Raw genomic sequence first — 21,520 nt, 5'->3', positions numbered from 1 at the left:
AGTGGCTGGCAGTGGCACTCCAGGGTTTTAGATGGGGGCACTCCAAGTCCTACCTGGAGATTCCAGGAGCTGAACATGGGACCTTCTGCATGCAAAGCAGATGCTCTAGCAAGCACCGTATATCGGTTGCATGTTAGAACTTTTGAGTGGGGAATCCTGCTATGTCTGCCTTTCCCTTCCTAAGCCTTGTTTCCTGGTGTATTCTCCCCAGTCCAGGGAAAACTGGCAAGACTGGAAAGGCAGCTCTATGCTACACATTTCTGTGTGGTAGACTGTGCCACATTTTTTATTGAGGGAGAAATGGTGCGTTTGGTTTTTACAATCCCTCCCTCTTAGCAGCTCAGCGCACTTGGTTGCTGTGGCACTAATGCTTGTAGCATAGTGGCACTTCTGTGGGTCTGCCTACCAATGCAGCTCATAGGGTAGTAGTGGTGCTCTGTGCATGTCAGGTGTGAGATCCTGCCCCCCTCTGAAATACAATTTGCTCATGCATGCAAGGGGAAGCTCCTCCCATCAGAATCCAGTTTTCTTTCCCTCTCCCTCCCCATTGCCCCAAATCTTTTCCACTGTGGTGGCGTGTTAGACTCTGGCATGAAAGACCTGGGTGCAAATCTCCACTCAGCCATAAAGCTCCCTGGGTGGCCAGTTACTGCCGCTAAGCCTAACCTACCTTGCAGGGTTGCTATGGAGATTATACGAGGGGAAGAACCATGTATGCCACCTTGAGCTCCTTTTCCCTTTGCATCACACCCTGAGATCCAGTTCAGCAGCTTTTTCCTTTGACACCTGGGCTCAGGGCAGAGTGACATCAACAAGTCCTGGTCTGTGGTGCAACCCTGAAGGCGTGGGGTGTTTGTCGAAATAGCAAGCCAGAGGCTGCAACTGCAGATACGCCGTAAATCTCCTTGACTCTCTTCTCCTGCACAGGGAACCCTTGAGCTTTCCCCTCTTGCCCTTCCCCATTGAGGTAGGCTAGCTACTTCGCACACCTAGACCTCTTTCACACCATACATTTGAAGCACTTTGGTACCACTTTATTAAACGGTCACGGCTTGCCCCAAGGAATTCTGGGAGCTCTAGTTTCTCAAGGGTGCAGGGAGTTGTTAGGGAAAACCCCTTTCCTCCTCCTAGAGTTGCAATTCCCAGAGTGGTTTAACAACCAATCCCTCTTCACAGGGAACTCTGGGAACTGGGGCGACCCTCTGGATTGGTTGTGAGCAAGAAAGCAGGAAGTTGGGTGCTGACTGAAGGCGGACTGAAGTTGGTGGGCGGTTCTCCACTTGCCCTAATGGTCCAAACTTGCTTTTACTTTCCTCTTTTGCATGACTGGTGCTGTGTTGGCTGCACAAGGATCTCCACTTGAAAAATTCAGCTTGATCATATATATTTGTGTATATATATGTGTGTGTATAAACAAACACCCAGGCTGTTTTCTGCACAGTTGCCATGTAAGAAACCTGCTTGGTTCCGACCAATGAATGCAAAAGGAATGATACTTAGGCGCTTGGGGCATTTAAAAAATAAACAAACCCAGACTTTTGTTTTCTAGGCTCTTGCAAGAATCCCTTAGCACTCTCCCCACATCCATTCCCCACAGCAGAATTCTGGCTCCAGGCCTGCTGAACAGATGCCCTTTCTGTCCCATGGCCAAATGGCCCTACGGTCCAGAAATCAACTGAAGTGCAGAGAAGCGTAGACTCGGATTTTTCAGCCTCTGGCCGGGGAATGCTTCTGTTGAGATGGCTTAACAGCTAACAACTTCTCCTTGCTGTAATCAATATGTCCTGCTTTCATGGAATTGGCAGGAGGAAATGTTTTGGTGGCTCGGTAGGGGGTGGCTGCTCCCTCGTCCCATCTCTTCCCCGCCACTCCGCCTTGGGGACTCCACTGCTAACTCTGCCCCCTCTTGCTTGGCAGGATTCCAAGAAGCAGATTGAAAAGGCCTGGAAGGATTATGAGACCAAAGTGTAAGTAACCCCTGCTGCCTCTGGCTCATTTCCCCATCTCTCAAACAAAGGTGTTTTGTTGTGGGTTCAGCGGCATGGGAGGTGGCAGAGCTGGCGTCCGCCAATGAGACGGCTATTTATTAATTTGTGCTGCTGCGCTGTCTAGTACCATTCTGGTGGCTGTGCTAGAACCTGTAGCTTGCCAGCAGAAAGGTCCCCAGGTTCAATTCGTGGTGTTCTCCAGGAGGGGCTGGAAAATGCTCTTTTCTGATATCTCGAATAGCTGCTATTTGTCAGTATAGATCAGAGGTGGACCAGTGGACCCTTCACATGCTATTGAACCATAACACCCATCCCCATTGACTATTGTCCTTGCTGGCTAGGGCTGGTGGGACTGTTTGGGGACACCAGGTTGGGCAAGACAGTTCTAGGTCCTCTGAAGCCTCCAGATCCGACTTGGAGAGTAGGATGAGATTAGCAAAGGGCTGATGGGAGTTGTAGTCTAGCAACATCTGGAAAGCTGGTTTCTCCATCCTTGCATAGGTAATACTGAGCTAAATGGACCAGTAGTTGGACTCTTATGTTTCCTAGCTCTGATCTCCATTATATTTCTGCAGGATCTCTCTTCCCCCCCCCAATAAAACAAACAGAAAAGTGTTTAGTTATTGCATTGGTCCCAGAGGTAACGAAATGGGCCACAGCAGTTGCATCCCACGGGCGAACACCCCTACTTAACACGTGACATTTTTTTTCTGCCATGTAGCTGCTTGCTTGCAGCCTGTATGAGTACAACTGTGGTAGGATCACCACTTATGCACCACCAAGGTAAAAAGGATAGACGAAGACACATGCCTGCATAGAATTGCATGCTCTAATTTATATGTATGGGTGCCAATCTAGAAATAATTACTATTATGTAATTAGACATATAATACATAGTGCAGCTTGCCATAACAGGAAAGGCTGTGAGTTGTGTAAGAACATAAGAGGCCTGCTGGATCAGGCCTAAGATCCATCTAGTTCATCATCTTGCTGTCACAGTGGCCAAACTGGATGCGCCAATGGGAGACCCACAAGCAGGGCATTGGGTGCAACAGTGCTCTCCCCAGTTGTATTCTCCCCAGCATCTGGCATTCGGAGGCATACTGGCTCATAGCACAGGTAGAACATAGCCATGGAGCCTAGGAGCCTAGGAGCTTCCATGAATTTGTCTAAAACCCTTTTAAATGCATCTAGGCTGGTGGCTGTCGCAGGCTCATACACAGTCGACACCATCTCTAAGCCATGGGTGTAGTTGGGGATGGGGAACCTGTGTCCCTCCAGATGTTGTTGGACTCCAACACCCATCAGCACCCCAGTCAGCACAGCCAGTGATCAAGGCCGATGGGAGTTGTAGCTGTTGCATTATCTTTGGCATTCCTCATTCCCCTAGAGCAAAGATGGAAAAGGAGAAGGAGCGAGCCAAGATATCTGGAGTCATTCAGGCCGAACCATCGGCTGCAGAAATCGCCGAGGACCTGCAGAAGGAGCGCCGCACTTTCCAGCTTCAGATGTGTGAGGTGGGAACTCCCTGAAAATGATGGTGTTTGTTCCTGCTAGGATTGGATGCTTGACCCTGACAGCAAAGCCTTGGCTGGGTCCCGTGTGGGCATAGCTGCATAGGTGCTTGGGATTAACTGGCCCTCAGCAGATAATTAGGCCCTTTGGCTCAAACCTAAAGACTCTGGGAGACTTATTTGATACTTTCTGGCTTTCTGGGCTGTTCATTTGACCCAGGAGTAGAAAACTCCCCCCCCCCCCGAGGACACCTTCTCTCAGGGGTAATCTGTTGGGGACTGGATGCTATTGGTGTATTATTATTATTATTTAGTTATTATTATAGTTATTATTATATAGTTATTTGTTGCACCTACTAGTCGCTTTCTAAAATGAGAAGAAACTCAAAGCCACAACAAAAAAGTAGCACCTAGATTAAAACCAATGTAAAACTGAAACAAAGTAAAAGCTAAAAACACGTTCATATTTATAGAAAAGGCACTGGGGGAGGCCACAGATATCAAAACCCCTCCTAATTAAAGGCCTTGGCCTGGCAGGGGAGAACACAAAGCTTTTGCCTGGCTCCTAAAAATTGATAGTGATCACACTAGGTATGCCTTACAGGGGGAGAGTGTTCCATAAGCAGGGAGCCACCACCGAGAAGGCCTGTTCTTGTGTTGGTTCACGTGGGGAGAGGTAGTCCTTGAGTATACAGAATGTGCAGAGAGACCAATATAGCTACTGCTCTGGAAAGCAAATGAGAGCAACTCCTTTCTGACTTTAGTGTGCCTCCTAAACACACAATGCACACATGTACACATGCCTACAAGTTTGTTCCTGGGAGCCTGAGGAAATACCTTTTTCCCAAATCACGCAACCAGGAAAAAGGAAAGAAAGTTATTAAATTGGAGGGGGATGTTAAAACTGGTGGGGAATCCTTTTGGCCTGGTGGGACGCATTATTATCTCCCATCCCCTTCCACAGGGCCAACTCTGAGAGGTGGGCATGGCCATCTCAGACATCATGATGGTGTCAGGTGAGTGATAGGTGGGTGGTCCCTCCCACTTCTCAAAATTGACACACAGAGTGGGGGGGCAAGGTCTGCTTTGCCAGCACATTCCCTGGAGGGTGGGGGGACATGCTGGCGTAGTAGTACCAAGCACAATTGAAATCAACCCCCCCTTCCCTTCAGCTGATGTGACCCAGTGATGCAAGCTGTGGTTTGGAGAAAATGGTCTCATGGGCCAAGATGGATGCCCTGGTGGGCCAGGATTGGTGCACAGGCTGGACACTCTCTGCCCCTGCTTTGAAAAGCCAGGACAAATAAGGAGGAAATTAACAGGATGGAAGGAACTCTGATAGGATAGAACGGGAATACTCAACGTGATGCCCTCCAGATGTTGTTGAAGAGCATATTCCCCCATCCCTGTTGGCTGAGGCTGTTGGGAGTTGGAGTCCAGCAACATTTGGAGAGAACCACATTGTCTAGAAAAATGGGGCAACTTCAGGAGGCATCAGGGCTTAGAATGTCTCCTCAGCTGGAGGCCCAAACCTTTCCCTGTTGCATTTTTCTGGAAAGGATGCTTGGAAGAGGCTGACTTTCACCAAAGGCCAGAGTATGACTGGGGGAGACACAATAAAGCTAATGATAACAACCCCTCCCATGTAGGAAGGAATCCAAGCAGCTGGAAATGTTTTCTAATAGCTACACATCTCCCCTCCCAACTCCGCCGCCTGTTGCAGCCCTGCTGTTCTCCCAACCAGTCATACAGCACTGGATTGTCCCAAAGGTGTATTAAACACTTTGTGATTGGACGGCGGAATCCACAAATTTATGGAAACCACATACCTCTGGCAGCCTCTCCGCAGCATTGCTGGGCTGTCTCCGGAGAACATTTTTTCCATTGCATTCTGAGAGATTCTCTCTGGCTCCATGGAACTTGTTGCATATGCTTAAAGGCAGCCACCTGAGCTCTGGACCTGCCAAAGAATGACTTTGACTTGGCAAAAGGAGCTTGTCTTTCTTGCATGTTGCAATACGCAAGGGAGCCTTGCCTAGCAATACGGTGCTAGTTAGTTCTGTACATTTCCTGGTTGCTTGCAAGGCCCGCAGCTGTGGATGCGTCAAGACTTGTTTGTGTCTGTTACCAACAGCTGTCGTGTGTGACTTGCATTTGTCAGAGCAATATGTGCAGATATCATGAAAAGGTGCATTCGTAGGGGCATCCAGACTTAGTTGTGCTTCTAGCAGACAGAATGGATACAACCAGGTAGATGTGGAGGCAGATCATAGCCTTTGTGACTAGTAGTAGCCATCAGGCAGCCCTCTCCTCCATGCATTTGTCTAATCGTCTTTTAAAGCCATCTTGGTTGCTGGCTTGGTCATTGCCTCCTGCATGAGCAAGTTCCATAACTATGCACTCCAGCCTTAGTCCCTGACACCATGAGAGACCAGGCACAACCCCCTTCTCTCTACTACAGCAGGAGGTAAGAGCACACTTCCTCTGCTGGGTAGCCAAGTCGCAAGGGACACATTTCCCTTACTGCTGAAACAGCCCTCTCCAGCTTTTCAGAGCTGGATGAGAAATCAGGGGCTCTGATGCCAACCCCAACTTTCTGCTTGGAATTGGGGATAATTTCTTGTCACTTGTTCTAAGCCAGGATGTGATACCCCTGGCTCTGGGCCCACCTGTGTCTGGGGCTCCCCCAGCTGCGCCCTGTACTCTCTCTGAGTGCTTTTGCTGAATATGTATCGTTGGTGAGGCCTCTTCCTTCCTTCCTTGCTTAGATGGAGGCTGAGCGTGAGTGTGAGTGTAAAGCCCTGGCATTTGCACGGCCTACTGTACAAATGTGAGAGTCTGATCTGTTGCCCACTGATCTGAGCCCACTGTTCCCCTCTGGCCCATGGTGGCAAGTGACCTGTTGATAGGGCGGCCAACAGGAAGTGGAAACGGAGCCAATGGCGAGCAGGGCCAACTAATTCTAGTGACATTCCCATCCTGCCTGCTGAATTCTACAAGGGCGGCACTGTTGGAAGCTGTAACTCTCTGGACTGTAGGCTCACAACCACACCATCCATTTAAAGCACATAGCCCCGCCCCCCCAAAATATATATATCACAGGATCTGTAGTTTAAGGGTGCTGGAAATTGTAGCTCTGTGGTGGGAAAAGTTCCCAGCATTCTTTGGGGAAAGCCATATGCTCTAAACACATGATGTGTGTGGGGGGGATCTAAGAAAATAGGCAGGTGATGGCTGATTGAGAGCAGACTGAGGTTGGTGGGGCAGTGCCCCAATTGCCCTGGTGAACCAGCTTCCAACAGTCTCTGGCTAGTGCCGGCCAGTTGCTTCTGGACCCGCCGATCACTGGCATGCGAGGTTGCCCATGGAAGGATGCAGCCCTCCGCCTGAAAAAGGTTCCACTCCTGCCCTCTTAGTTTTCCAAAGCTCAGTGCAACTGTGGCGATGGATGATCGCTGCCCCTTCCTGACACCAGCTGCCTCTTGTTACTCTCGCCAGAGAGCAATCGACACTTGCCGTGGCGAGGATGGTGAGCGCTGCAGAATGGTGGACTCCTGCTTGTGAGTGCAAGACTTGCCTTCCTGTCGCGCTCAGATCCTGCTTGGCGGCTTCCTTTAATGACATCTGGTTGGCTGTCCTATGAACCAGGATGGGGCTGCAGGGTTCCTATGTTCTTGCAGTAGTTTCCAGCCATTCTGTCTCTGGTGCCCCTTGGTGTAATATTATGTACAGCTATTGGGGGAAAGAAATACCCTCCTCACCCCCAGCTGCTTAAGGCGACAGTCTTTGCAGGTCGGTGAAACAGGTTAATGTGAGTTTTGGCTCCCGAGGGGCATCCAGCCATCTTGATATGTGTGGTTTTCAGCTGTGCGAGAAATCGGAAGAGGAGGCTGACTGTTGGCTCCTTGTGAGCTGCGAAGGGCTGGGTTTTCCAGAAGGGTTAAAAGAGCTCCCCAGAGTTGGGCGAGTGGCAGCTTCCCTCTTCCTTTGTGTGGTTTTTTTTCCTTTCTTTCTTCCTTGATTTGGGTGGAAGGGTTGGGGCTCCGCCAGCGAGTGAGTCATCCCTTTGAATAGCTTCACTGTTAAATAAATAACAGCACATGGAAGCACTCCTTCTTCACTCGCAGCTCTGTGCCAGAGGAGCAATAGCAGGAGGGGAAAGATATGAGGCGTGTCTAGTATATCTAGGGAAGCAGGCGCCTGTTTTACTTTTCTTAAATTTTTTTTTTACTTATGCAACTTGTATACTGCTTTCCCCCAAAGCAGCTGATGACACAACAAGAATGCAAACTGGTGCCTTAGCGTTCAAAACACAGTATGCCAGTCCAAATAGATTCATTTTGATACTGTAAGCACTATGAAATTTTAAATTCTAACACAAAATATTTAGGTGCATCAGTTAATATTGAATTACAGAATTGTAGGGTTGTAGGGTTGGAAGGGACCCCAAAGGTCATTTAATCCTAGAATTGTAGCATTGAAAGGGACCTCGAGGGTCATCTAGTCCAACCCTCTGTGATGCAGGAATCTCAAGTAAAGGCAGAGAGCAAAGTAGTCACGCAGTGACAACTTTACCAACAACACCATTTTGAAAAATCTGTTATCCTTAGATCCTGACCGGGCATTTTCCTCTTTTCTTCCCCTGTCATCTAGTATCTTCTGAAAGCCAACGAAAGCCAAATGAAGCAAGGACCAGACTTTCTGCAGAGTCTTATCAAGTTCTATCATGCACAGCACAAGTAAGCACCAAAGGGAGTCCAGCTTCTGGCCAGTTGCCCGCATCACTTCCTGTGAATGGGTTTCTTAAGTGACAGCTGATCACTCATGTTTTGCTGTGGCTCTCTGACAATGCAAACTAACTTCACAATGTTCTCTCTCGCCCCTCCCTTTTTGAAACATTTCTTTTGCTGATTAAAAACGACATCACCGAAACATTTCCAGTTTCTTCCAAGATGGCTGGAAGGCATCTCAGAACCTGTACCCATTCATTGAGAAGCTAGCAACGTCTTTACATGCAGTAAGTCATTAAGGGATCTTTCTCATCTAAAGCATTTGCGAGGGACTCTTAACTGCACCTGCAGCTCTGGACTAAAGCATTGGCTTACTGCAGAGTGGGGAGTCTCAGGCCCAGGGACCAAATGTGGCTCCCCAAGCCGCTCTATCTGGCCCCCGAGACTCTACCCAGGACACACCCCTCACCAGGCCTAGTTTGCACCCTCCTTGAATGTTTTTCCTGACTGGAAAATGTCCTTGAACTCTGACAATGCCTCTTGCTGGCCTGGGTGGAGATTAAAGAGGGGCTTGTGTGAGTGTGTGTATCAGGAAATTTTTAAGTACTGTATGTGCAACTGTACTGACCCATATTCCTCCTCTCTTCTGTTGTTCTTCCCATTTTGAAGAGACCCGTCTGGTTTTTCACCTATTGTTGTTGTTGTTTAGTCGTGTCCGACTCTTCGTGACCCCTATGAAGCTCCATAAATAGTTACATTTGAGGGTAGAGCTGATTTTTTTAAAAAATGAAGCCCAGATTTGTAGCATGTGGTTTGAGGGAGTTCATTGTGACAGAAGGGGTAAAACTGTCTGTCCTCCTTTTTTGGAGAATGCTCTGTCAAATAGAAATGTTTTGCATCAACCCCTCAAAGTTTGTAGAACCCTACAGTGAGATGAGGGACATGGGTGGCGCTGTGGTCTAAACCACTGAGCTGAGGGCTTGCCGATCAGAAGGTCGGCGGTTCAAATCCCTGCGACGGGGTGAGCTCCCGTTGCTCAGTCCCTGCTCCTGCCAACCTAGCAGTTAGAAAGCACGTTATAGTGCAAGTAGATAAATAGGTACCACTACAGCGGGAAGGTAAACAGCGTTTCCGTGTGCTGCTCTGGTTCGCCAGAAGCGGCTTTGTCATGCTGGCCACATGACCTGGAAGACCAATAGAGTGAGATGAGTGCACAACCCCAGAGTTGGTCACAACTGGACACATGGTCAGGGGTCCCTTTACAATGAGATAGGTTTGTTCTGTGGGAGACTTCACTCTTGATTTTGCACCTCCTTAACTCCCTGGGATTAATAGAACAAGTCTCAACAGCAGTACAACACCTAAGAATGTTGTCTGGAGGTTGTGATGGGCTGGACCGGGTTTGTGCAGCCTGCACCTGATTTGCCTCTCAGCATCTTCCTCCCTTTCTAGCTTCATCAGGTGAAGGAAGAGGAGGTCAAGCAGCTCACTCGCATTCGTGACTCCCTCCGAGGCATCCTGCAGCTAGAGAACAAAGGGGTGAGTTTTCTGTGAGCACTTTCTGTGTGTGTATGTGAAAGAGGCTGGGCAGATCTTCAGGATCCCATTCTATTTTAATTTAAGGCTGGATGGCTTTAAAAGAAGATGAGACAAATTCGTGGAGGTTAAGGCCATCAGTAGCTACTATTGTTGATCATTACATTTATTTCCCACCTGTCCTCCAAAAAAGACCTCAGGGTGGCAAACATAATTCTTCTCCTCTTCCTCCAATTTTTTTCAAGATCAAGCTGAGAGGTTGTGGCTGTCCTGAGGTCACCTTGCCAAGTGGGGATTTGAACCCTGGTTTCCTGTGTCCTAGTCCGACACGCTTAGCCACTATACCACACTGACTTTCCCCATGGTAGCTATATTCCACCTCCACCCTTGGAGGCAGAATGCCTCTGAATACCAGTTGCTGGGATTCCCCAATGGGAAGGGTGCCATTGCACTCAAATCCTGCTTTCAGGAGCTGCTTCTTACAGGCTGCTGTGAGAACAGGATGCTGGACTAGATGGGTCACAGGCCTGATCCAGCAAGGGCTCTTCTTGTGCTCTTATATCACTTGATTCATGAAATCATAGTTGATCATTTATGTTTTGATTCATTTAAATCTGGCTAAATGTTTTGTATTGAAACGAGCTTTTTGCATCACGCTTTGGCCATGCTGCTGGTCTTGCTTATACATTGTTGTTGTTGTTTAGTCGTTTAGTCGTGTCCGACTCTTCGTGACCCCATGGACCATAGCACGCCAGGCACTCCTGTCTTCCACTGCCTCCCGCAGTTTGGTCAAACTCATGTTCGTAGCTTCAAGAACACTGTCCAACCATCTTGTCCTCTGTCGTCCCCTTCTCCTAGTGCCCTCAATCTTTCCCAACATCAGGGTCTTTTCCAAGGATTCTTCTCTTCTCATGAGGTGGCCAAAGTATTGGAGCCTCAGCTTCACGATCTGTCCTTCCAGGGAGCACTCAGGGCTGATTTCCTTAAGAATGGATAGGTTTGATCTTCTTGCAGTCCATGGGACTCTCAAGAGTCTCCTCCAGCACCATAATTCAAAAGCATCAATTCTTCGGCGATCAGCCTTCTTTATGGTCTAGCTCTCACTTCCATACATCACTACTGGGAAAACCATAGCTTTAACTATACGGACCTTTGTCGGCAAAGTGATGTCTCTGCTTTTTAAGATGCTGTCTAGGTTTGTCATTGCTTTTCTCCCAAGAAGCAGGCGTCTTTTAATTTCGTGACTGCTGTCACCATCTGCAGTGATCAAGGAGCCCAAGAAAGTAAAATCTCTCACTGCCTCCATTTCTTCCCCTTCTATTTGCCAGGAGGTGATGGGACCAGTGGCCATGATCTTGGTTTTTTTGATGTTGAGCTTCAGACCATATTTTGCGCTCTCCTCTTTCACCCTCATTAAAAGGTTCTTTAATTCCTCCTCGCTTTCTGCCATCAAGGTTGTGTCATCTGCATATCTGAGGTTGTTGATATTTCTTCCGGCAATCTTAATTCCGGCTTGGGATTCATCTAGTCCAGCCTTTCGCATGATGAATTCTGCATATAAGTTAAATAAGCAGGGAGACAATATACAACCTTGTCGTACTCCTTTCCCAATTTTGAACCACTCAGTTGTTCCATATCCAGTTCTAACTGTAGCTTCTTGTCCCACATAGAGATTTCTCAGGAGACAGATGAGGTGATCAGGCACTCCCATTTCTTTAAGAACTTGCCATAGTTTGCTGTGGTCTACACAGTCAAAGGCTTTTGCATAGTCAATGAAGCAGAAGTAGACGTTTTTCTGGAACTCTCTAGCTTTCTCCATAATCCAGCGCATGTTTGCTATTTGGTCTCTGGTTCCTCTGCCCTTTCGAAATCCAGCTTGCACTTCTGGGAGTTCTCGATCCACATACTGCCTAAGCCTGCCTTGTAGAATTTTAAGCATAACCTTGCTAGCGTGTGAAATGAGCGCAATTGTGCGGTAGTTGGAGCATTCTTTGGCACTACCCTTCTTTGCTTATACATACCTTTCACCTTTAGTAGAATTGTCAGTGTCTATACTGCCCCCCCAAGGTCCTTGAGCTAGCCTTGCTTGTGAGAATAGATTGCCTCCCAGTGGGATTTTGAACAGCGGCTATGTATCTGTGTGAAAGGAGGGGGTTAACAATGGCGGATCCCATGTGTGTAGAATCGCTATATATGTTTCACACATCCTTCCAACTTTCAGGAAAACCTCAGCAGGAAGAACTCCGGCAGTGGCTACAGCATCCACCAGCACCAAGGGAACAAGCAATATGGGACCGAGAAATCGGGCTTTCTGCACAAGAAAAGTGATGGGTGAGAATGTGCAATGGTCTTTGTGTTGGATCTCCAGAAGGTGGTGGCCAAAAGCTATACAAATGTCTCTTTGGGAGGGTTCTTGCATCTAGCTTTAGCTTCAACGTAGCTCCTGCAGGTACTGCATGCACTTAGAGAGGTCTCTCCCCACCACCCCTTGGAATTAGGCTTTAAAGAAGTATTCTGTTGTGGTGCACCTGTGTGTTTGGTGACCACAACAGTTCCCCCAGTTTGCCCATGAGGCCATGGACCCCAAAAGGTCAACACCACCTGCTGTACAGGATGGTTTGTCTGAACCATATTAGTGTTAGGATTGAGCTGGTGCGAAGCTTAGGAAGCTTCCTGGCTGAGTGGGGATCTGATCCCTGATATCCTCAGTCCTAGTCCCAACACTCTAACCACGATGCCATGCTGGCTTCTCACTTCTTCCCGATGAAAGCTTTCTATGTGAAGCTACTGACTCTCAGACCTGCAGTTTTTTTGCCTTGAACTTGACATGGCACAGTCTAGGAACAGCTGCATGTCATGCTGTTCCCGTATATGATAACTCTGTAATGTTTCCCAGGATCCACCTTTAAATCAAACGTGCATTTGGGAATCCATTCTGTATATTTGCATGGTGGTTAGTCCCGTTGCAACCACCTTAGATCAAGTTATGGACAAGTGTTTTAATGAGCCCAAATGTTCAATTTCCCCTACTTAGCTAGGCTGATCATGTCTGTGCATATATGCCTGTTGCAGAAAGAGTGCTGTTAAATGACTTTTCAAGCCTTAAAGGTGTTTGAAGGATCACCTGAACCCATAGAAATAAGCCAAGACCTTGAGATTGGCTTCAGAGTCTCTGCTCTTGACTCCATCAGTTAAGGTTAAGGTTAAGATTTATTACGGTTCTTGACCAGCACACATAAATATGCAATACATAAAACAATAAAAGAAAAACAGTAATAATCTCAAAATAGGCAATAAATATAGGACTCCATCGGATTGGAGGGCACAGCAGATGGGATCTTTTCAGTGATGGCCCCATATTTTTAGGGGCTCCCTCCTGCAGGAGATGCCTCTGGCTCCATCAGTACAGGCTTGTAAATGAGCCTTTTAAACCCCAGTTCTTTTCATAGCTTTTAGCTGACATGCTGAGCTGAACAACTTATAGTGTTGCTGTGTTTAAGCAGCCTGGTTTAATCATTAAATTTATTTTATATGAGCATGCTACTAGTCTATGAATTTTTTAAAGCAACTGTATGTTTATTTGAATGGAGTTTTTGCTGTCTTGTGCTTCTGTTTATTTTTCTATAATAAGCTCTCTTGCAAGGGCTTTCCCCCCAAAATTAATGTAGAAATATGTAAAGTGAATGAATAAATGAAAATAAATCACTCTCTGTTGTCTGCATGTGAGTGGATGGGCACACACCCGTGTTTCATCCAACTGCCCTGCCACCTGTTGAAGATTGGCCTTCAAAAGCATTTGCCTGCAATGATCCCACTGCAGTAAAATTATTTAGCGTTTAGGGTGCAAAAGTGCTTCCCCACACAAAACCATTCACTTGGCGAGATCCTTTGCCAAAAGAAAATGCATGCCAAGCCTCTAAAGACAGGATGTCCAGCTTTTTGCCATTTGTGACTTCCAGGGGAGATAATCTGGGATATAAAACTGCATTTGCGCTGCCTTTCTTTCTTGGGTGTCGCAGGATTCGGAAAGTGTGGCAGAAGAGGAAGTGTGGCGTGAAGTACGGATGCCTCACTATTTCGCACAGCACGGTACGTAGGGCTTATGGGAGTGGGTGTGGAATTTCTTGTCCAAAGAGTTGTCTGCTTGCCTGAAAGCTACAGGTGTGTCCACACTGATGAGCATCAAGTTTTTTTTAAAAGGAATTCCTTCAAGGCTTTAGCGAATGTCCGGTGTGGGGCAGGTGTGTGTGGTTGGGGAAAACCACTGGGCAGCCCAAATGTGGAGGTTTGCAGGATAGACTTGACCTGTGGCTGGAGGTTCCCTAACTCTCTTCTAATAGCTGTCCCCACACAAGAGCCACTGTGTGGTGAAGAGGTCAGAGTGGTAACCTAGAATCTGGGAGAGCCCAGGTTCAAATCCACACTCAGCCATATGAAACCCACTGGGGTGTTTGGGGTCCGTCCCTATCTCTCAGTCTCTCCTCCCTCAGAAGGCTGAAAGGGAGAGGGTGGGAAAGTGTCTACGCCACCTCTGGCTCTTTGGAGAAATGGAGGGAAGTAAGTGCAATAATAACGAAATGAAATGAAATCATTTTGCCCCTCTCGGCTTGCCCTGCTAATATCTTGCCACTCTGTTGAAGGTGGTTTCTGATGGGGCCTGTGGTTAGCAGGGAAGCTGGGCCCCCAGGCCCCTTTCCTGTCTTGGCTTCACCTCTTAGAATTCATTTTCCGTGTTCCTCGGCCAGCTCCTCTTTCTCCATTCCCTTTCATCCAGTTGTCTTGTAGGTATTTGTTTCCAAACACACTGCTTTGCTTTCCTTTGGACCACATCAGCGAGGCCAAGAGGGGGTTCAAACGATCTGCTCAGCCCAGGATCTCCATATACACGGCCCAGGCTTGCACCTCGGGGCCGTCACTTTGGTGCTGCTAATCCGGCAGTTTGACTTCACCCCCAGAGGTGCACTCCATTGTCTCTCAAGACAGATGGGAAGCCAACAATGTTCCATTCCTTTCTGCATCCCAACTCGTACTGTTTTCTTTTTGTTGCCTGTGTGGTCCTCAGACCTTCCTGTGGTGGTCATAACCACTTTCCCCCCTGGTGGTTATGGATTGCTGCTTGTGTCAGGCCTGGTTTTGTAAATTGCACTTTGATGTGGTAAAATAAAAACAGGAAACCCTAAACCCACAAGGTGATTTGACCAGGTTTCATATGTGTCTAATATGTGGTTTGAATATGCCCTCTTGTGGTTAGAGCTGGTATTTTCTGTGCCAGAGAAAATCCTACGGTATAACCTCCATTCTACTCCTATGTGGTACATTGTAGGTACTGTATGGAGGAATCTTGCCCATTCCACTTCCATAGTTTTCCAATCTGAAGCTCAGGGAGCTCGGGGTGAATAGAAGCCATAGGGAAGAGTCTACTCGCTACCCCGCTAACATTTCTCTTGCCTTTTTTTGCAGATAAATCGGCCTCCCGTCAAGTTAAATCTGTTGACCTGCCAAGTGAGGCCTCATCCAGAGGATAAAAAGTCCTTTGACCTTGTGACACGTAAGTGAATTTAAACCGTCGTACTTCATGCACCCTGCAGGCGGGATTGAGCGGGTGAAGGCAGTTTCTGCACAATGCTGTAGAGGAAAGCGAGGGGCAAAGAGGGGTTGTCAACATTGGAAGATAGCTCATCTAAGGGAAGGGAGGCTCTGATCCTAAACCCCCACTGGCTTGCAGGATATCTTTGGGAGAAGAAAAGGCTAAGGAGTAAATCCTACACAAATCTGGAACGGAGTCCCAAATATGGATGGATTGTGCCTTATATGCCTTTTTCCGGCAACTCCTGCAGCCAAGCTGGTGCCAAACATATTGCTCTGCTTTCCTTTGGGCCACATGAGCTGAGAGGGGGACCTTGTCATCTGGGCAGCCCAGGAACTCCATACACACTGCCCAGGTTTGTGCCCTGGGGAGATCACTGGTGCTGCAAACACAGTGGTTTGAATTCACCTCTGGAGGCGCACTCCATTGTCTCTCGAGGCAGATGGATGCCCCAAACCAACAACAGTGGGTGGGATTCAACTATGTTGTTGCATGCATGGAATGAGGGCGTGGTAGCATGGTTAACATCAGTTTATTGACATTTACCTAACTCTCACAACTCGTTTACCTACGGGTTGTTGTGTTGTTGTTTTTTAAAAACCAATATTTTCCTAAACGTTATCAAGAGTATTGAGAACATCAAGCAGTTTTTTCTGAAGCAAAACACTTGCTGCTCTGCAGGTTGAGATGAACTTGGCCCCAGAGGTTAGCTGCAATTCAGTTTCATCTGAAACTCTGAAAAACAAACATTTAAATATGTTTATTTTTAAAAACAGTGGCTTGGGGGGGTGTAATTTTTTAAAGAAATATACAGTTTATACTAAACCTACACACATTTTCCGTTCTTATAATTCATATAAATGTCATTGCCTATTCCACAATATACAACGATGCATAATAAATAAGAAAATGCAAAAAACTTACCATTTGGGAACATGCAGATTCCTGGACTGAGCAGCTGGATGGCCACTGAGCTCTCTTCCCATTTGAAAATACCATGAACTCTGGTGGTGGTTGTTATGCTACAAGCTGAGGGAAGTTTCGTGCTTCTTTACTCTTTCACCCATCCAAGTTTCCTCTCCTTACAGATAACAGGACTTACCACTTCCAAGCAGAGGATGAGCACGAATGTATTGTGTAAGTCCCTTGCTGCTTGTTCACTCTGCCTTAGGCCTCCTGCCCCTCTGATTGGGGAAAACTGCTTGTAGCATTAGTGAGGGGAACAAGCATTTGCCAAGGGGGAAAGAAATATGTTCTTACTTCTGTTCCTGCTGTTACATCCCTGGTTTGTTTTGTTTTGTTTTCTCCCAAAGGGCCCATTGCTCAGTGGTAGAGAATCTGCCTTGCATGCAAAAAGATACCAGGTTCAGCCCCTGGCATTTCCAGATCCTGGTCTGAAACCCTGGAGAGCTACTGCCTGACAGTTCCCCCCAAAGTATCCTGGGAATGATAGTTCATTGAGGGTACCGAGAGCTGTTAGGAGACCCCTGTTCCCCACATAGAGCTACAGTTTCCAGAGTGGTTTAACAGCCTGTCCCTCTACCCAAGAAATGCTAGGAATTGTAGCTCTCTGGCGGGAACAGAGGTCTCCTAACAACTTCCAGCACCCTTAACACACTACGATTCTTGGGGTTCATTTTGGGAAGGCTGTGAAAGTGGCACAATCACTTCTTTAAATGTATAGTGCGGGTGGGATGTCAGTGTGGACAATATTGAGATAGGTGACCCTAGTGGTCTGCTATTTCGAATGCCTAGTAACTTTTCATCTTTAGGTAATAGTATCATAAGATCTGGAGGGCAGTATCCTGATATTTATAAATAAAGCAAATCAGTTTTAAAATGTTACCACCTCCCAACACCGACAATTACTTTTTCCATGAATGAAACAACCCAAATTTTATGTTTTGTGTGTCTGTGTTAAATTCGTATTCACCTGTATTGGTTTTTTTTAAAAATTCTGGAATGTTACTGAAGTATGTGCTCTTGAAAATATTTCTTTAAATGTAAAAAAGCCTTTCCTTACGAAAGGCATTTGTCCTGGCCTGCGAATTAAATGGGTTCCTGATGCGTGTTCTTTCCCACGAACCAGGTGGGTGTCGGTGCTCCAGAACAGCAAGGACGAAGCACTCAGCAACGCTTTCAAGGGGGACCCAGGGGGGTGCGTGTCTTCGGCTGGCAGCATGGCAGATGGGGGGCTGCAAGAGCTGACCAAACTCATCATTGGCGAGGTGAAGAACATGCCAGGCAACAGGCAATGCTGTGACTGCGGAGCCCCAGGTAAGTTCGGCAGGGATGGGGGCTGCAACACAACAGGAAAGGGTGCGGATGCCATTGCCTTGCCCAGATTTTTCCAGTACTTTCCCCGCCTTAAAATCGCAGCAGGGAGAAGAGGAATGCTTATCTGAGCAAAATCCACCTTTGCTCTGCAAAGCACTCAACAGGCCTGCATTTTCAGACCATGAAGTCGTGATTTTCTGGAAGGAAGATTTGAGAAAATCTCCAGAGGTTGCTGCTTTTGTGTATGTAGGAGCCCCTGGCTAGAGGATGTCATGCACACTACATGGTATACTGTAAACCGTGAAATACCTAGGCAAAATTTTTTAGAGAAATCTTTAGCAGTGATATGGATAATCTCACATATCTGGTGTCTGGTACAGACAGATCGGTAACATTTAATGCCATTAAATTCGCAGCGAAGGCTGCTCAGCTTTAGACAAGGACATGTGGCCTTGCTTGAACCTAAGATTTTGTTTTTTATGTACAGGGGTTGACCATTTTGCGCACGTCCAATTGACATGTGGGTCCTTTTGGACCCAGAAGAGGGTGGTAGTGGGCTGAGAGGTGTTCCACCAAGACATGCAGGGGCCAGGCCTGTGCAAAATGGTTGCCACTTGTATGTTTTTATTTACTGTGTGGGTCAAGCTTTTATTTTTGTTAAGAAGTTCAGTTCTTAAGTCATTTGGCTACAACTGTATTTGGTTGCCCTAAAGAATTTGATTTGATGCAACCTCTTACGAAATCCAAGGCACAAGTCTCAATGAGCCTTCTGATCCAATGGGAATATTTCCTTTTTTAATATTAGTTTTTCCTTTATTACTCACAAGTATATCTTTACATCATAGCTTTGCATCTTACAATTACACATATTCTTGCTTTCAGAGTATGTTTGTAATTATTATTATAATAGATCGACAAGTATTACTGTACACAAAAAAGAAAAAAGATGCAATTTTAAAATCATATTATTCCTCATGAATGAATGACTTCCTGTCTGTTCCATTTTGTACTAATAAATGTATTGCCCATATTTGTCCTATGGGAAGATTTCCATGTCAGCCCAATTGAAATGAATGAGGGCCATGCCAGCGGGTCTCTTAGCCATTGCCTTCACTTCCGTGGGCCTTCCAACAGCTTGTACCCACTGTCCTTTTGTAACCTGCTTACATGTCATGGTGGGAAAGGAATGAGTCTTGGCGGGGAGAAAAATGCCTTTTTCATGTAGCATCTCTGCACTTGGCTTCCCTCTCAGATCCCACGTGGCTCTCCACCAACCTTGGCATTCTGACATGCATCGAGTGTTCAGGGATCCACCGTGAGCTTGGGGTGCACTACTCCCGAATCCAGTCTTTGACCCTGGATGTGCTCAGCACTTCTGAACTGCTGGTAAGCACAAAGGCTGTGCATTGGAAACAGAGTGCACCATTCCCCACTTCTGTTTTGCCTCCTTAAAGGTAAAGGGACTCCTGACCATTAGGTCCAGTCGTGACCAACTCTGGGGTTGTGGCGCTCATCTTGCGTTATTGGCCGAGGGAGCCGGCGTACAGCTTCCAAGTCATGTGGCCAGCATGACAAAGCCGCTTCTGGCGAACCAGAGCAGCACACGGAAACGCCGTTTACCTTCCCACCAGAGCGGTGTACCTATTTATCTACTTGCACTTTGTCGTGCTTTCGAACTGCTAGGTTGGCGGGAGCTGGGACTGAGCAATGGGAGCTCACCCCGTCACAGGGATTCAAACCGCCAACCTTCTGATCGGCAAGCCCTAGGCTCTGTGGTTTAACCCACAGCGCCACTCTCGTCCCTTCTCTCTTTTGTAGCGACATTGCCAAAGTTGCTTCCTCCATGGTGGCATCAAGTTCTTTGGCATCCTGAACTCACCAGCACAACAGTGGGAAGCTAAATCTGGTGTAAAACCAGGTATTTCTGTGTCTACAAACAGATTTTAAATCTAGGAGGAGCCAGCTAAGTGCCCTTGGCGTTGGTTTAGACGAGGGTTGGGGGAATCTCTGGCCCTCCAGGTGTTGCTGGACTCCCAACTCCCATCATGCCCAGCCAGCATGGCCCAGTGGTCAAGGATGATGGGATTTGTAGTCCCAACAACCTCTGGAGGGTCATAGTTTCCCCAGTCCTGCTGCTTTAGATCTCTTCTTGCATGACAGTAGCTGCTGTGTCCCTAAGAGCGACACATTGTAAAGTGACACCGCCGAGAAAGGCAGAAGCTTGATAGCCCAAAATAGGAATAGGCAACCTGTGGCCCTCCTAAAGCTGCTGGACTCCAGCTCCCATCAGCCCCAGCCAGAATAGTCAATACTCAGGGGTGATGGAAATTGTAGTCCAACGTATGTTCCCCACTCTGGCCCTAAAATAAGGAAGGAAAGGTTCCTTGTGGAGAATTAATCAGGGACCCCTTTTCCTTTTTATACTCTATGCCCTTCAGGGTGGTTGTGGGGACTTAAAATATAAATTGGGTTAAAATGCCATCATTTTCCTTTAGCGTAGTTTAGGCAACACCCACTGCTGTTGCCTGTCCCGGACCTCCTTTTCATTTTCTACCCCCCCTGGCCAGGCAGTTGGGTCTAGCCTACATTGCCATTTCCCACAATGCCCTGTTTCCCTGGGGCATTGTAGGGAGTGTTTTTAATGGTGGGCTCGCATCGCTGCTCAGAGCGCCACTGATCCTCCTCGACCATTGTCAGGCAAGCCTGGAGCCTCTTAAAACAGAAGAGGGGGCCCGGCAGGGAGAGATTTTGCCCAGGACCTCCCCCCACCCCACCCCTACCCAAAGCCTGGATGTCCCCAATGCTTCATGGAGATACATCTCCCCTCCAGTAACACCAGTTCCTTTCCTTGTTCTTGCAGCTGGCAGTCAGCATTGGCAATGCCAAGTTTAATGAAGTCATGGAGGCCACTTTGCCAGTCCCCGTTAGCCCAAAACCCTCCTCAAGCAGCGATATGTGAGTAGAAACTGAAATGGGCGGGGTGTGTTTGTGTGTGCATTGGTTGTTAACCGGAAGGTTGGCAGTTCGAGCCCACCCTGGGACATCCGTGGGCAAGATTTCCTGCACTGCAGTGGGTTGGACGACAGGTGCGGTGTTTGAGACCTCTCCATCTTCCCTCCACGCAGGAATGCCCGGAAGGAATTCATCATGGCCAAGTACATGGAGCGCAAGTACGTTCACAAAGCGGCCAGGGATGAGCCTTGCCGCCTCTGGGAAGCAATCCGGAGCAGGGATCTCCTGGCTCTGCTTCAGGCCTTTGCAGAGGGCCACGACCTGTCCAAACCTCTAGCCAGCCCCGAAGGCCAGGTGAGCAGAATAAAACTGTGTGTGTGTGTGCAGGGGAAACACTGGAACGAGGTGTGAGCCATCACTTAGCTAGCTGGAAGCAGTTCGGCATCACAAGACCCCCATAAAGAATGGCCTGCCACATTGTGGTGGCTGGTTTCCCCAGCCACTCTGGCCAGCTTACAGCATATATAAAACATAGTAAAACATCAAACGTTAAAAACTTCCCGATATAGGGGTGGTTGGTAGAGGCAGGGAGCCCAAACAGTAGATGTCGATCCAGAGCTAACTCATTCTGGTTTTCTCCCCACCCTCTTCCTGGCTGAGTTCTTCAAGGGCAGCATGGAGACTAAGAGGGGTGCCACCCCATATAATGGCTGCAAGTCGAAAGGCATGCAGGTGAGGACAGCCTGAGGTTGGGAGGAAGTGCCCCATTCGCCCCAGTGGAGCAGCCTCCTCCTGTCTTGCAACCCCCATCGCTATATGAACACTTACTCTGATACATCTGGCTGGAATATGCTGTAGTTGAGAGAAGACTGCAGTTGGTGGGGCAGTGCCCCATTCGCCCCCAATGGAACCGCTTCTGCTGGGCCTGTCTTTCTT

At 47.7% G+C, this 21,520-nt stretch overlaps 1 protein-coding gene across 1 annotated transcript in view; it reads left to right on the top strand.

Moving 5' to 3' along the window:
* The window catches only part of ASAP3 (ArfGAP with SH3 domain, ankyrin repeat and PH domain 3), a 77,548-nt gene that overhangs the window by 36,715 nt on the left and 19,313 nt on the right, over nt 1-21,520 (top strand). The window contains exons 5-17 of the mRNA XM_035120399.3: nt 1,918-1,967; nt 3,379-3,505; nt 8,156-8,241; nt 8,444-8,519; nt 9,685-9,771; nt 11,990-12,099; nt 13,788-13,857; nt 15,229-15,316; nt 16,444-16,492; nt 17,445-17,632; nt 18,885-19,018; nt 20,493-20,587; nt 20,758-20,938. Of these exons, the coding sequence (XP_034976290.2) occupies nt 1,918-1,967; nt 3,379-3,505; nt 8,156-8,241; nt 8,444-8,519; nt 9,685-9,771; nt 11,990-12,099; nt 13,788-13,857; nt 15,229-15,316; nt 16,444-16,492; nt 17,445-17,632; nt 18,885-19,018; nt 20,493-20,587; nt 20,758-20,938 (1,341 nt within the window). The remainder of the gene's footprint in view (nt 1-1,917; nt 1,968-3,378; nt 3,506-8,155; nt 8,242-8,443; nt 8,520-9,684; nt 9,772-11,989; nt 12,100-13,787; nt 13,858-15,228; nt 15,317-16,443; nt 16,493-17,444; nt 17,633-18,884; nt 19,019-20,492; nt 20,588-20,757; nt 20,939-21,520) is intronic.

This window comes from Zootoca vivipara, chromosome 6 (genome assembly GCF_965207765.1).
Source record: "Zootoca vivipara chromosome 6, rZooViv2.hap1.1, whole genome shotgun sequence".
In the NCBI taxonomy this organism is placed as follows: domain Eukaryota; kingdom Metazoa; phylum Chordata; class Lepidosauria; order Squamata; family Lacertidae; genus Zootoca; species Zootoca vivipara.
This window is presented reverse-complemented; position numbering and strand designations above follow the sequence as displayed.